At 37.3% G+C, this 12483-nt stretch overlaps 1 protein-coding gene across 2 annotated transcripts in view; it reads left to right on the top strand.

Annotated features, from left to right (window-relative positions):
- Positions 1-12483, top strand: part of PDGFD (platelet derived growth factor D) — a 219245-nt gene that overhangs the window by 143129 nt on the left and 63633 nt on the right. The window contains exons 2-3 of one of the 2 annotated variants that reach the window (XM_015585956.2): positions 5341-5527; positions 8567-8747. In XM_015585956.2, the coding sequence (XP_015441442.1) occupies positions 5341-5527; positions 8567-8747 (368 nt within the window). Of the gene's footprint in view, positions 1-5322; positions 5528-8566; positions 8748-12483 lie in introns of both variants that reach the window. The other variant, XM_015585955.2, reaches the window with a different exon arrangement.

The raw sequence follows: 12483 nt of genomic DNA, 5'->3' as shown, positions 1-12483 counted from the left end.
ATTGGAGTGCTTGGTGTATAATAATCACTCCATAAATGTTTGCTATTACTGGAACACCCAAGTTAACATCTTCATTCAGGAATGTGGCTTTATATACAATACTTGGTAATGATCTCAGGTTTAAGCTGATACATTGCTCTCCGTATCTATAATTCATCATAATACTTCGGTTAAGAATAGGGCTGAGTTGGCATGAAGTTATAAATTATATGTAAACAATATGTGTGATTATATGTGATTCAGAAGTCAAAGTGGATTACAAATAGCAAAGAATCTAAAATTTCCTCTAGCAAATTTCAGACTAAAAAGGAAGAATACCTTCTATAGAATAGTACTCAAGAGCATCAGCTCTGGGACCAGATTGCCTGGGTTTGTATTCTGACTCCACTGTTTACTAACTGTGACCTTGAGTAAGCTACTTGACGTCTCTGTGCCTCATAATCTTCATCTGTCAAATGATGATAATGATATCTATCTCAGTGAGTTTTTATAAGTATGGTCACACACACATAAGGTTATATTTAATGAGTTTAGATTCTGTAAATGAAATGCAGAGTGCTTAGAACAGTGCCTTGCACCAAGTAAGCAGTGTAAAAGTGTCTGTCGTTATTCATATTTAGCTTGTATATATGTAGATTTTGGTAGTATTTTGTTTTTTAGGGAAAATAAATCAGAAAACTTACTTTTTTTCTTTTCGGCCTCCAATTCAGTATAGAGTGACATAGGTCTGTGGTAACTTTATAAAACCGGAAACAAATTTTGTCTTAATCAAAGTAAGAAAGCCCCTCTTGCCCACCCTCACTACAGCTTTCTTAAAAATATAACTGGCGTTTTATTTATAAGCAGAGTTAGTACTTTTAAGAAAATCTAGTCTTTAATGATGATCTAGAAAAATAGAAGTCCCTTTCTTACAGAAATCTCTACAAGATCTCTACACATATAAAAGATGGCAGTGACTTTGTTATTTATAAGTTCTATGGTCTTTTCTCTTTGTGTTGTCCCTTGGTCTTCTGCGTTTGACATCACTGGCCTCACTGGCCTTGAGATGGCCCCTTTCCTGGGCAGCTTGACATAGACATGGCACTACTGTGGGTTCCCTGGTTCCCTTTCAGACATCACTTCTCTGATTTTCCCAGCAAGCCTTTTGCCACCTGTCCCTCCTGGGCATGTCTGCCAGCACCCACAACGCCTTAGCCTCCCTTCTCAAAATAGTTCCTCTGAGGGTTCAGTGCTTCCCAAGTCTACCTATTCCCTCTCTGAACTGAGTCCTTATCTCTTCTAGTCTCCCAGTTCAGGTCTAGCCTTATATCCCTCAAAGCCTGCTAAAGCCTCCACTTGATTTTCTCATTGCTCCTTCAAAACCAATCTTAATTATTTAAAAACTTTTACTTTCCCCATGCCTCTGTGTCAATGTTATCGCATGGGGCCCAGGCCTTTGGATTAACATGTTGTTTCTAGCTCTGACTCATCCCTTTCATTCCTTTCTTAACTACAAGTTCTTTTGGATTTTTTTTCCCCCTTATATGGACTTAGTGCTACCTGCCCTTCTAGGTCAGAACCTTGTTCTCTAGCAACTACATAGTCCCCGCTCATCTGAGGTTTTGTTTTCTGCAGCTTCAGTTGTCCAAAAATATTAAATGGAAAATTCTAGAAATAAACAATAAGTTTTAAATTTCACACCACTTTGAGTAATGTGATGAAATCTCGCGAGTCTCATTTAATCTCCGTGCTCTAGACACTTCCCGCCCGTCAGTCACTTAGTGGCTATTTTGGTTTTCAGATTGACTGTGGCAGTAACACAGTGCTTATGTTCAAGTAATCCTATCTTACCAAATAGTGGCCCCAAAGTGCAAGAGTAGGAGCACTGTCACTTTGCATATAACAAAGAAAAGACTTAAAGTGCTTCCTTTAAGTGAAAAGCTGAAAATTCTCTACTTAATAGGTAAAGAAAAAAAAGTTGCATACTGAGGTTGCTAAGATCAACGGTAAGAACGACTCTTCTATCCGTGAAATTGTGAAGAACAAAAAAGAAATCTGTGCTAGTTTTGCTGTTGTACCTCAGACCACAAAAGTTATGGTGACAGGGCATGATAAGTGGTTAGTTAAGATGGGAAAGGCATTAAATTTGTAGGTGGAAGACATGACTAGAAAACATGTTACGATTGATGGCTACGTGTTACAACAAAAAGCATTGTGTACATATGAAGACTTCAGCAAGGCATCCCCTGAAACCAGTGACCACATTCACATAACTTTTATTACAATATATTGTTATAATTATTTTATTTTATTATTAACTATTATTGTTAATCTCTTACTGTGCCTAATTTATAAATTAAATGTTATCATAGGTATGTATGTATAGGAAAAAACATAGTGTGTATAGAGTTCAGTACTAACTACTATTTCAGGCTTCTACTGGGGATCTTGGAATGTATTCCGTGCAGATAAGAGGGCTACTGATCTCCTAGGAGACATCCCCGCTGCAGGTGCTCTCCCTGCAGTTCATCCTTCATATCACCAACAAGCCTTTTATCCTTTCTAGAGCTCTCCTGTTTCTACCTGTGTCAAGTGCAGGTACTTTTGCCTGGCTTCCAAATATTTCCATAGTTTTAAAGCCATATGTCCCACTTGGGCCCACTTGGACTCTTCTCAGGACAGTCCTCTCACTATGACAGCATATACACGCCTTGTATTCACCATGCTCGCCCGGTAGCTCTCCCTGCCTCTGATCAACCATTCACACTCAGCACTTAATATTTCTTTGTGTATCATTTACACTTGTGTGGTATGCATTAGTTTTGTTTTTCAGGTCTACGAAGACAGGAACAGTTCTTTAAACATTCTTAAATTATGTCTGAATCTAACATAGCATCTGAAACAATAAAAATATAAAATAAAAATAATAATAAAATAGAACCACTGAATACCCCAGAAAAAGAGACCAAAGAGAAAATGTGCTACCAATCCTCTTATTTTACAGATGAGAAATCTGAACACCTGAGATGAATATTTTAAAATTTAATAGTTATATATTTAGATTTATGATTACCTTCTATTCATAGCAAATGGAATCTAGTTGCTATTTACAGCATTGATATAAAGTTTTAGAATAGATTTACTTTTGATTAAAAATATTTAGGAAAAAATTAAGTAATTAGTAGTACTCGAGATAAGAAAATATGGCAAAATTGTGAAAGTAATACTCAAATGATAACACGTGTTAAAAATACTTCAATGCATTATTTAGAGTCCGTGCTTATTGAGTAATTGTTGACTGACTGGTTCATTGCTCAGATTTGTCTCCTTAACAGCCTTTACTCATTTACTAAAAGCCTCTTATGACAAAATGAGCAGACAAGTAATTTTCATGGCTATATTTTCAGCATGAGGTCAAGGGAAGAGAAAAAGGTCAACTGGCAAAACTATTTTTGACACCTAGGAGGCTGCCTTTAACTGAGCTCCCTGGAAGTGGTGATATAACTATAGAACCAGTGCTCTAATTTGCAGGCAGGGAGTGTGGACATCCTCCAGCCACCCTTGCTCTTCCTAGGGCTCTCTCTCCCACACAAAGTTTAACTGACTGGACAAGCACCACGCGTTAAACACAGAATGAGTAAAAAAAATAGTTGAAATTCCCATGTGAAAAGACATTTGTAAAGGGAGAGGAGATTTTACATTTCACAAGCTGATTCCTTATTCACCCTCCTTTTATTTTGGAAACTTTGAGAGCCACCCTCAGCAGCCCAACCTTTTAGTGGTTTCCACCAGCAATTTAGGCCTCCCTGACCAGGCTCACTGAATTATAGGCCCCAAAGTAAACTCTCTGAGGAAGAACACAAATAGACTGTGGCTGGAAGTTTGCTTATGGAGGGGCCTAAAAAGCCCAAATCTAAAGTGCAGAGAACTTTGAATACTGGGAGAAATAAAAAATGGATCCACTGTACAATATAATTCTGATATAAACGAACCAGAGCTAGGTGAGATTTTACAAGTTTTAGGGCACAGTCCCTACAAAACTACACTTCAGAGACCAGCTACAAGTTTGGGGATCCCTAAGCTGCCTGCTCTCTGACTAACTGGCTAAAAAGTCAGGGTTCCCCATAAACCCTTCAGGTTAGTGAATTTGCTATAACAACTCACAGAACTTAAGAAAGCACTATAGTTACAATTACAGTTTTACTTTATATAAAGGGTACAAATCAAGACCAGCCAAGTAAAGAAATACACAGAGCAAGCAAGGTTTGGGAGGGCCCCAAGCATGAAGTTTTAATTTCTTATGGACAGGTCACGCTCCCAGCACATCTATGTGTACCAGCAACTAGGAAGCATACCCAAGCCCCAGTGACCAGAGTTTTTGTTGGGGTTCATTCTGCAGGCAGATTTGATTGAATCACCAACAATATGATTGGACTCAATCTCCAATATCCCTTCCTTACCTCCAGGGATGTTCGGAAGTCTGGCTGACATCAGGCTCAGAGCCCTAACCCTCTAATCACATATTGGTCTTTCTGTCCTGGCCAGCACCCATCCTGAAACTACTTTGAGGCCCACAGTAAATCACCTCATTAGCATAAACTCAGGTGTGGTCCCAGGGGCCTACCATGAATAACAAAAGCACTTCTATTACTTAGGAAATTCTAAGAGAATAGAAGTTTCCTCTCAGGAACCCAGGACAAAGACCAGACAAATTCCTTATTTTATAACACACAGAAAATAGAATTTGAATTAGATCTATTTTAAGTCACCAAAAACTAAGGCAAAGATTACTATTTTTATGATGGGGAAACCACTGAAAAATGTCACCCGAATATAAAATATATGGTCATCAAACACCATTAGATTATTTTAATTTGTTTTTCACTCATTTGTTCATTCATTCAGCAATATTTACTGAATACCTGCCTCCTATGCTAATCACTGAAGATATACTGTTTCATTGTCAGTGTAAAAAAAAATTATTTATTACATGAAAAAAGGAAGGATGAACTATTTGAAATTATTTTCTTATTTTAATTCTAATTTAAATGAACCCGAGTTCTGAGATAATTGTTAATTTTAACTTATCAAAATTAATGTTAAGAGAGCCTCCAAATACAAAGTATTAGCCATCAAGTCTAAATTTGTGATGAATTTGGGGAGCTGGGGGATAATAGAAGAAATATATATGTTCTTCGTTTAACCAGAAGGCTACCATTTGGTCCTGTTTTTAAACAAAATCAAGAAATGCTGTTAAATGTGATGTGTTTTTAAACTGTTCTTTTTTTACTTTCCTGTAATTGGAGCAACATACTAATTTCTACAAGTTGTGACTACTAACAGAGAGCAATCACCTCACAGACTTGTACCGAAGAGACGAAACCATCCAGGTGACAGGAAATGGCCATGTGCAGAGTCCCCGTTTCCCAAACAGCTACCCTAGGAACCTGCTTCTGACGTGGCGGCTTCATTCCCAGGAGAAAACAAGGATACAGCTAGCCTTTGACAACCAGTTTGGATTAGAAGAAGCAGAAAATGATATCTGTAGGTAAGTGGAGAAAAAAATTCATTTTAGAGTACTATTTTAAGTTGAAAAAAAGAGATAGATTTAAAATATCACATCAGACTTTCCTTTTGAGCCCTTTGCACCTACTCAAAATGCTCCACTTCTTTTTCAAAAAACCTTTATGCCGGTCCTAACAGAATAAATTGGAGCATAGAGGGCTGCTGCCGAGGGCCTAGTAACCCGGCTGACTCACCGAAGCTCACTCTCACACCTGTCATAGCCGGGCTGCATGACCCTCAGAGAAGGATGGAATCTGGAGGCTTTCATCTTGGCCAGCCCTAGAATAGCCCTTGTGAACATATGGATGCATCCAGTAACCCCAAGTCACCTGCAAAGTCTCGTGACTCTGGTCCAAGCCTGCCAGGGGCTTAACGAGTGAACAGCCTGCAGCAGGGCTCCAGGAACTGACTTCAGCTATTGTGACTTATGCACAGTAATGGCTTCCCCCAGCACTGGGAGCGGATGACGGCGAGGACCAACCATTTCAGTGCCTTACCCTGAAATCAGAATATTAAGGCCTCAGGTTTGTGTAAGAAGGAAGAGAAGGCAACCCCAGGGTCTCTTTGTTCCTCAGGTTTGTTTCAAATAGTTTCTGAATCAGCATTAGATGGACTCCATGCCTGATAATCTCCCTTTTTAGCATATTTATCAGAAAAAGCTCTGGCTGTTGTTCTTTGATTGTCTGCTCACAGCATCTTACTCACTTAATTAGCATGTATAAGACTTGGGGAGGATTTTTTTTTCCTTTCTGTGCTTAACTACACACACTTGTTCTGCATTGCCAAGGAACTACTGAACTGGTAAGTCCTTTCAGCAGGTTTATTTTCCTTTGAATAAAAAAAAAAGAAGATGCCTCAAATTTGGCTGTCCTTTTGTTGCATGTTTATTATGCTGACAGCTTTTATTACATTGCTATTTTTTCAAGAATAATAGCAATGACATTATTTTCTAGGACCATGGAGGGTAATATATGCCAGAAAACAGACAAATACATGCAGGAAGAGCCAGTCAATATTTACAAAGAGATTAAACTAGAGCAGATCTTGTGTCTTTTCAACCTTGAAAGGGAGAACTAATTGTCTGTGCAGAGGGGAAAAAAAAAGAGATAGAGACTGTGAAGGAAACAAAACACAACGCCATTAAAAGATTGTTAAAGTCGATGACATGAAAGTGAAGCAGAGTCTCCACTACTGAGCAGTTTCGATTCTGGTAGTTGAGTGAGTCCTTTCAGCAACCTGGCCTTGAAAATAGAAAAGGAAGTTAGGATGAGTTTCTGTTTTTGTTTTTGTTTTTTTTTTTCCCCGACCTTACAGCGAATTGAGTTGCTTTTCAAAATTTATGGAGGGAGGTGGAGGAGTAAGAGGTGGAAAAGGGAAAATAAGGGAAAGATACAGATCAGAAAATTGCCTCAGAACCCTCCCTGGGAAACACAATGGTGCTGTCTTGACATCAGATCCAAAGTGAAAATTACACTGATGTGTTTTTAAAAAGCAAAAATGACGGTTGTGTTATTAACCAAGTTTCAAGTACACTCCTGTTTTGTACAGTAAATATAATTTACACATATTGTATGAAATGCAATCAATTTCCTGCCATCCCGTTCCAAAACCTCCTTAATGTTTACATCATAACATTTTATTGCTTGAGTAATGATTCTTTGTTAGTGCTTTTCACCTTCCAAGCACCATCTAAACGTTAAGTACTTAATTTACACAACACTGGAGACATATCCAACTGGTAAAATTGTATAAATCTTCTTATTCTGCTCATAAGGAAACCGAGGCAAAGGACATAAGGGTCTCACAAATCACTGTCAACAAAATTTATTCACAATATTATTATGTTCACCTACTCCTTAGGTGACCCTGCCCAATCCAGTAAGAGCTCTGAGGTACTTGGGTAGGACCAGTAAAGCCATGTTGGATTTTCTTCATACTCGGACATAATGTTTCTCATGCTGATTACTTTTGGCAATTGTGACAGAAAAATAAAAAATGGATATGAAAGTGCTGCCACTTTTCATCCTTTGCGCTGTGATTTTAGTACCCAAAGTCATTTGGGGAGAGGTAGAGTGGAGGAGTGAGACACTGATGCCCAGAACTGAAAGGCAGATAGTTCAGCTCATCAAGTAGAATGTCTTAAGACCTTAGATGTCTGAAAATAGAATAAATGATTCTTAGAAGATGTCAATTCTGTCACTGAAGATGTCCTACTATGTGATGGAAAGATGGGATGATATAGAGGGTCCTTGAGGATCAAATGGTTATGTGGAATATCTAAAGAGGTTTTTCCTGTCCTCTTCAATCCAGACATTTTCTGTTTCTCTGACCAATGCCAAAGGTGAACTTATGGTCTGTGGCTCATTCACACCCTGGTTTAACCAGCACAGATATTTCCAGTATTGGTTAGCAACATCCCTGCCCCTCCCCCCAAAGACTTATGCTTTATATTATGAGAAAAGCCATATTTTATGATATTATCCCTCCAAAGACAGTTTCCAAAAAGAGAAGTTAATAATTTATTTTATTTTACCATTTATTTTATGTAATGAAAATGCTGATTCTATATGCTGTATAGATACAGATTATTTCCATTTTTAAGAATGTACTGAATATGGTAAATTAGTTCAAAGTGAGAATTTGTTTGAAAAATTTTATATAGTAAATATTTAGACATATAATTAGAGCTACATCTTCTAAAATCTGATGATAGATTATAATATTAGTTTTTTCAGGAAAATCTTATAAGCCAGATGCTCACAAAATAGCCTATTTTGATTATTGATGATTTGGGAACAGACATGGCTAAATGTATATAAGGATTCTCTCAGAATAGATTGTTTGAATTTGGAAAACCTAATACAAAGACTAGCTTTCAGTTTAAAATGTCCGTAGGTTATAATTTTTATTTCATCTGGTAGGTCTTAAGAAATCAAGTATATTAGTTTTAATTTCTCAGTGAAAGCATGAATTTCAGTCTACTTTAATCAAAATTTGTTTATTTATGTCAAATTGATCCCAGGTATGATTTTGTGGAAGTTGAAGATATATCTGAAACTAGTACCATTATTAGAGGACGATGGTGCGGACACAAGGAAGTTCCTCCAAGGATAACATCAAGAACAAACCAAATTAAAATAACATTCAAGTCTGATGACTACTTTGTGGCTAAACCTGGATTCAAGATTTATTATTCTTTTGTGGTAAGTAGTTTTACCACTCCTATAATTAAGAGAAAGCACTGGTTTCACGAAGTATAGAGATCATTTTCTATGATTAAATACAGTAGTATGAGGGTAAATGAACTTTATTAATTCCTTTAGGTATACTTTGTTCCAACCTGTGGCCAAAAAGTTAAAGCCTTCTTTTGTAAAGAATACCATTTGGATCTAGTAAGTCAACCCTTGGGCTCAGACATTTTAAGTAGTAAGTAGCATAGTAAGTAGCAAAGTAAAATAGTTTATAGTAAAGCAGATACCATATTACCTTTGATTCAGCTGAAGTAAGATGAATGTATAGCCAAGAAGAAGGTATGTGAGAGTTGAACCTTTGGCTTGATAAGTTGTCTATGTAATTCCAATCACGGAAATGAATCCCGATGATTAGTTTAAACTATGACCTAAATTTGGGAAGAGTTTATTTTATAATCATAAAGCCTCAGAGTTAGCAAACTTCTTAAAGATAATTAAGTATAATTCAGGACCCAAGAATTTGATTCTCATTTACTGCACCCATACTTATTTGTGGTATCGCCTCTACTTAAACATGTCAGTAGCCATGTCCAACTTTAAATGGTTCTGACTATTAGAAAGTATTCCACCTCTTATTGAGCCAAAATCAACATTGCAGTTAATTCTGCCTGTTGGACTACACACAGTCTCTGTCACTTCTTTAATTAATGAGTCATTAATAAAACAATATAAAGTTCCTGCTCGTTGTCAGACACCCTCATAAGTGTTGTTGATACAAAGTTAAGCAAGACAGACAAGATTCTTGACCTTCTGGAGCTTGTAGTCTGATAGAAATGATAAACAATTAAAAAGCAGTAACAAATGAGAATGATGAGTAGTGAGGCAGAAGTACTGGGTGCTATAGGTTAAGCCCAGGGAGACATTGGGATAATTTTGCCTATATATTATCTTAAATATTCCTGAATCCTTCAGCTGTATATAACACAGTGTATTTTGTTCTCCTTTTGCACTCTCATTCAGTTTTTTTCTTTCCTTTTCAAAGTATGGAGGCCAAAATAGAACATAGTACTGTAAATTGAGTCAATTTGTGGGGTTTTTTTCTCTTACAAGTTAAATTTAGAATAGAAACAAATCTTGTTTTTTTTTTTAAGTAATAGATTTTTTGTTTTGTTTTATTTTGCATTATTGGAAATCATTAAACACTAAATGAATTCTACATCATAACACTGCAAATGAAAAAATAGCATGCGGTGATGCTGGTTCCAGTTTTAATTTGAAAATAATCCATCAAGCATGATTTGCATTATTGCAAACTCATGCAATGAATGCTGCTCAACATTAAAACTGAAGTGTGAACCCTTGGTTTCTACATTTCTTTGCCTTTTAATGTACTCAATGATGCATCTGCTCTCAATTGTTCATGGACAAAGCAGGCTTGGCATGTTGGAATGGTGATGGATAGGCTTAATGAAAGACCTTTTTTTCGTCTTAAAATATCAAGCGCCATTAGTGCAAATGTATATACATTTTGAGAAGCTTTAGTTTTCATTAAGTTGAATGGTCCATAAGTCAGTTAGAAACACCCTAACTCTAATACAATGTCTTTAAGGAAAAATAACTTCTTTCTATAGAAAAGGTGGTATAGTTATAGGTTTAGGAAAAGATGTGCATTCCTGTTTTAAGTGCTTTGCATTATGGTGCAGACTCATCACTCATTTCCTAGCCAGTATTAAGTGGAGTGTTGGGCAGCTTCTATAGTTTGGATGTAAACTGTTTGCTGTCACTCCATTCACTTATTCATTCACCTCCACCAGTACATTCAATTGTGTTTCTTAGAAATGATGATAGTTAACTTGTTTGTGTGTATTTCACTACTGGCCTCTCAGTCTGCATTCATTGAGAATAGCTCTCGGCTCTCTTTCCACTCCTAAAAGCCATCTGGCACGAAATATGATCAAATAAGGCCAAAGTGCTTTAGTGGCTGCATTTTACGAGGTAGAATGAGCTTAACCTTCAGGTGTGTATTGACTCCAGATCTATGTGGTTTTTTGTTTTGTTTTGTTTTGTTTTGATAAAACTCTTCCATTTGATTCTTGATTAACAGAGATAGAAAATCATTTATGGCTTGACCAATGTATTGGGAAGACCATTTTATTCATGTTTAAATTTTACTTGGAGAGACTTTATAAAACAGAGTTTATAAACTCAAATGTTACAGAGACTGGGCTTAAACTTCAAAGTGGGCCAGGTATAAATTAGAAGTAGAGAGTAAGATTAAAAATGGCAAGCCTTCTTTATGGTAATATAATTGACCATTTGTAAAAAGTTATGCAGGCCTGTAAGGGGTCGAAGGCAGCTATTTTTGCAACCCCGCATCAAGGGATGGTAGAAGGGAAATTTGAACCTTATCATAGCTTTTAAGGTGTCAAAGTGCTCTTGAAAAATGGCAAGTAGCTATTTGGATAGGTCAAGACCATCTCCCTCTTGTCTCTACCTTTCCACCTTGGACCTCCCATGGAACTTTGTTTTCTGCCTCAGTGACTCTCCAGTGTACAGGGACTTCCCTTGAGGCTGGGAGTAATAGGTGTCCAGGACCACAATAGACTCCTACATTAGAATCAAATCTACATAGTCCATGCTTCTAACATTTCAGAATACCAAGTCCAATGTACACGTTTAGTGAATTTTTTAGCCCAGTAAAGTGTAGGAGACTAATAGATAACATCAAGATCACCTATTTTTGGTTGAGAATAATTCTTATATTACGATTTTGTTTTATGTGCTTGGAAATCAATCTCTACCTTTTTTACAATCTCTAGTCTCTTCTCGGGCAAGGCAGCGCTACCACATGGCGCTGGAGCTCTTTTGCCGTAAAGCTCATTTTGGATTGAATAAGGTTTCCCCCGTTACTAATGTTGTTATGTTGCAGAATAATCAGACCAGCAAGAAACCAAGCAGCACTCAGAGAGTTGGAAAACTCAGGTTTATTACACCAGTGGTCCCAGAAGAGCTAGCTCTCTGAAGATCTGGGCCCCAAGCTCAGGGGTAAACTTACTTTTATAAGGCTTATCTGCACAGTTAGAGTTTTACATTTGGCATGGGCTGATTGGTTAATTTTCCTCAGGCGGTTACAGAGCATGATAGTGGCTATGGGCTATGGGGAGCGGAAGTTGCTATGGGTTACAGAGCACGGGGGAGGGGGCGAGGAAGGGGGTAAGGGTGAAGGAGTTGCTATAGGCTACAGGCAGTTACAGGGCATGAGATTTTCAAACAAGAACTTAGGCAATACATCTGTTATCTAGGCAAAACAAGCAAAAGGGGAGGATGAGTCTTTAGTTACTCTGGAGGTCACCCTGCCCTTCGGCCTATGTGGCAAGCATATCTGCAGAAGCAGAACAAAGAGCTGATTATAAGGTTAGCCATTTGAATGAAAAATTCCTCTTCGGTTATACTGAAAAAGTCCCTTTCCCTTTGCTTTTGCATCTATAAAATGAAGATAATAATTGGCAATAAGATTTTAAAATGATACTTAGCAAATACTTAGCACAGCACCTAGGATATAACAAAAGTGCTCACTAAATAATGGTGATAATGATCCTATCTTTGCCATCACTAATTGTGCATATATCTGTCTCTTCCAGGTAAATGGTAATGAATTTTTTGAGGGTAGTACAAATATCTCACTCCTGTGTGGATTTTATGGAGTGCCTTATCCATGGCTAGATAGTGCGTTTGTTGAATTGACTCT

This window comes from Pteropus alecto, unplaced genomic scaffold, assembly GCF_000325575.1.
Source record: "Pteropus alecto unplaced genomic scaffold, ASM32557v1 scaffold12, whole genome shotgun sequence".
Lineage (NCBI taxonomy): Eukaryota > Metazoa > Chordata > Mammalia > Chiroptera > Pteropodidae > Pteropus > Pteropus alecto.
The sequence above is the reverse complement of the archived record's forward strand: the minus strand, read 5'-3'. Positions and strand labels throughout refer to the sequence as shown.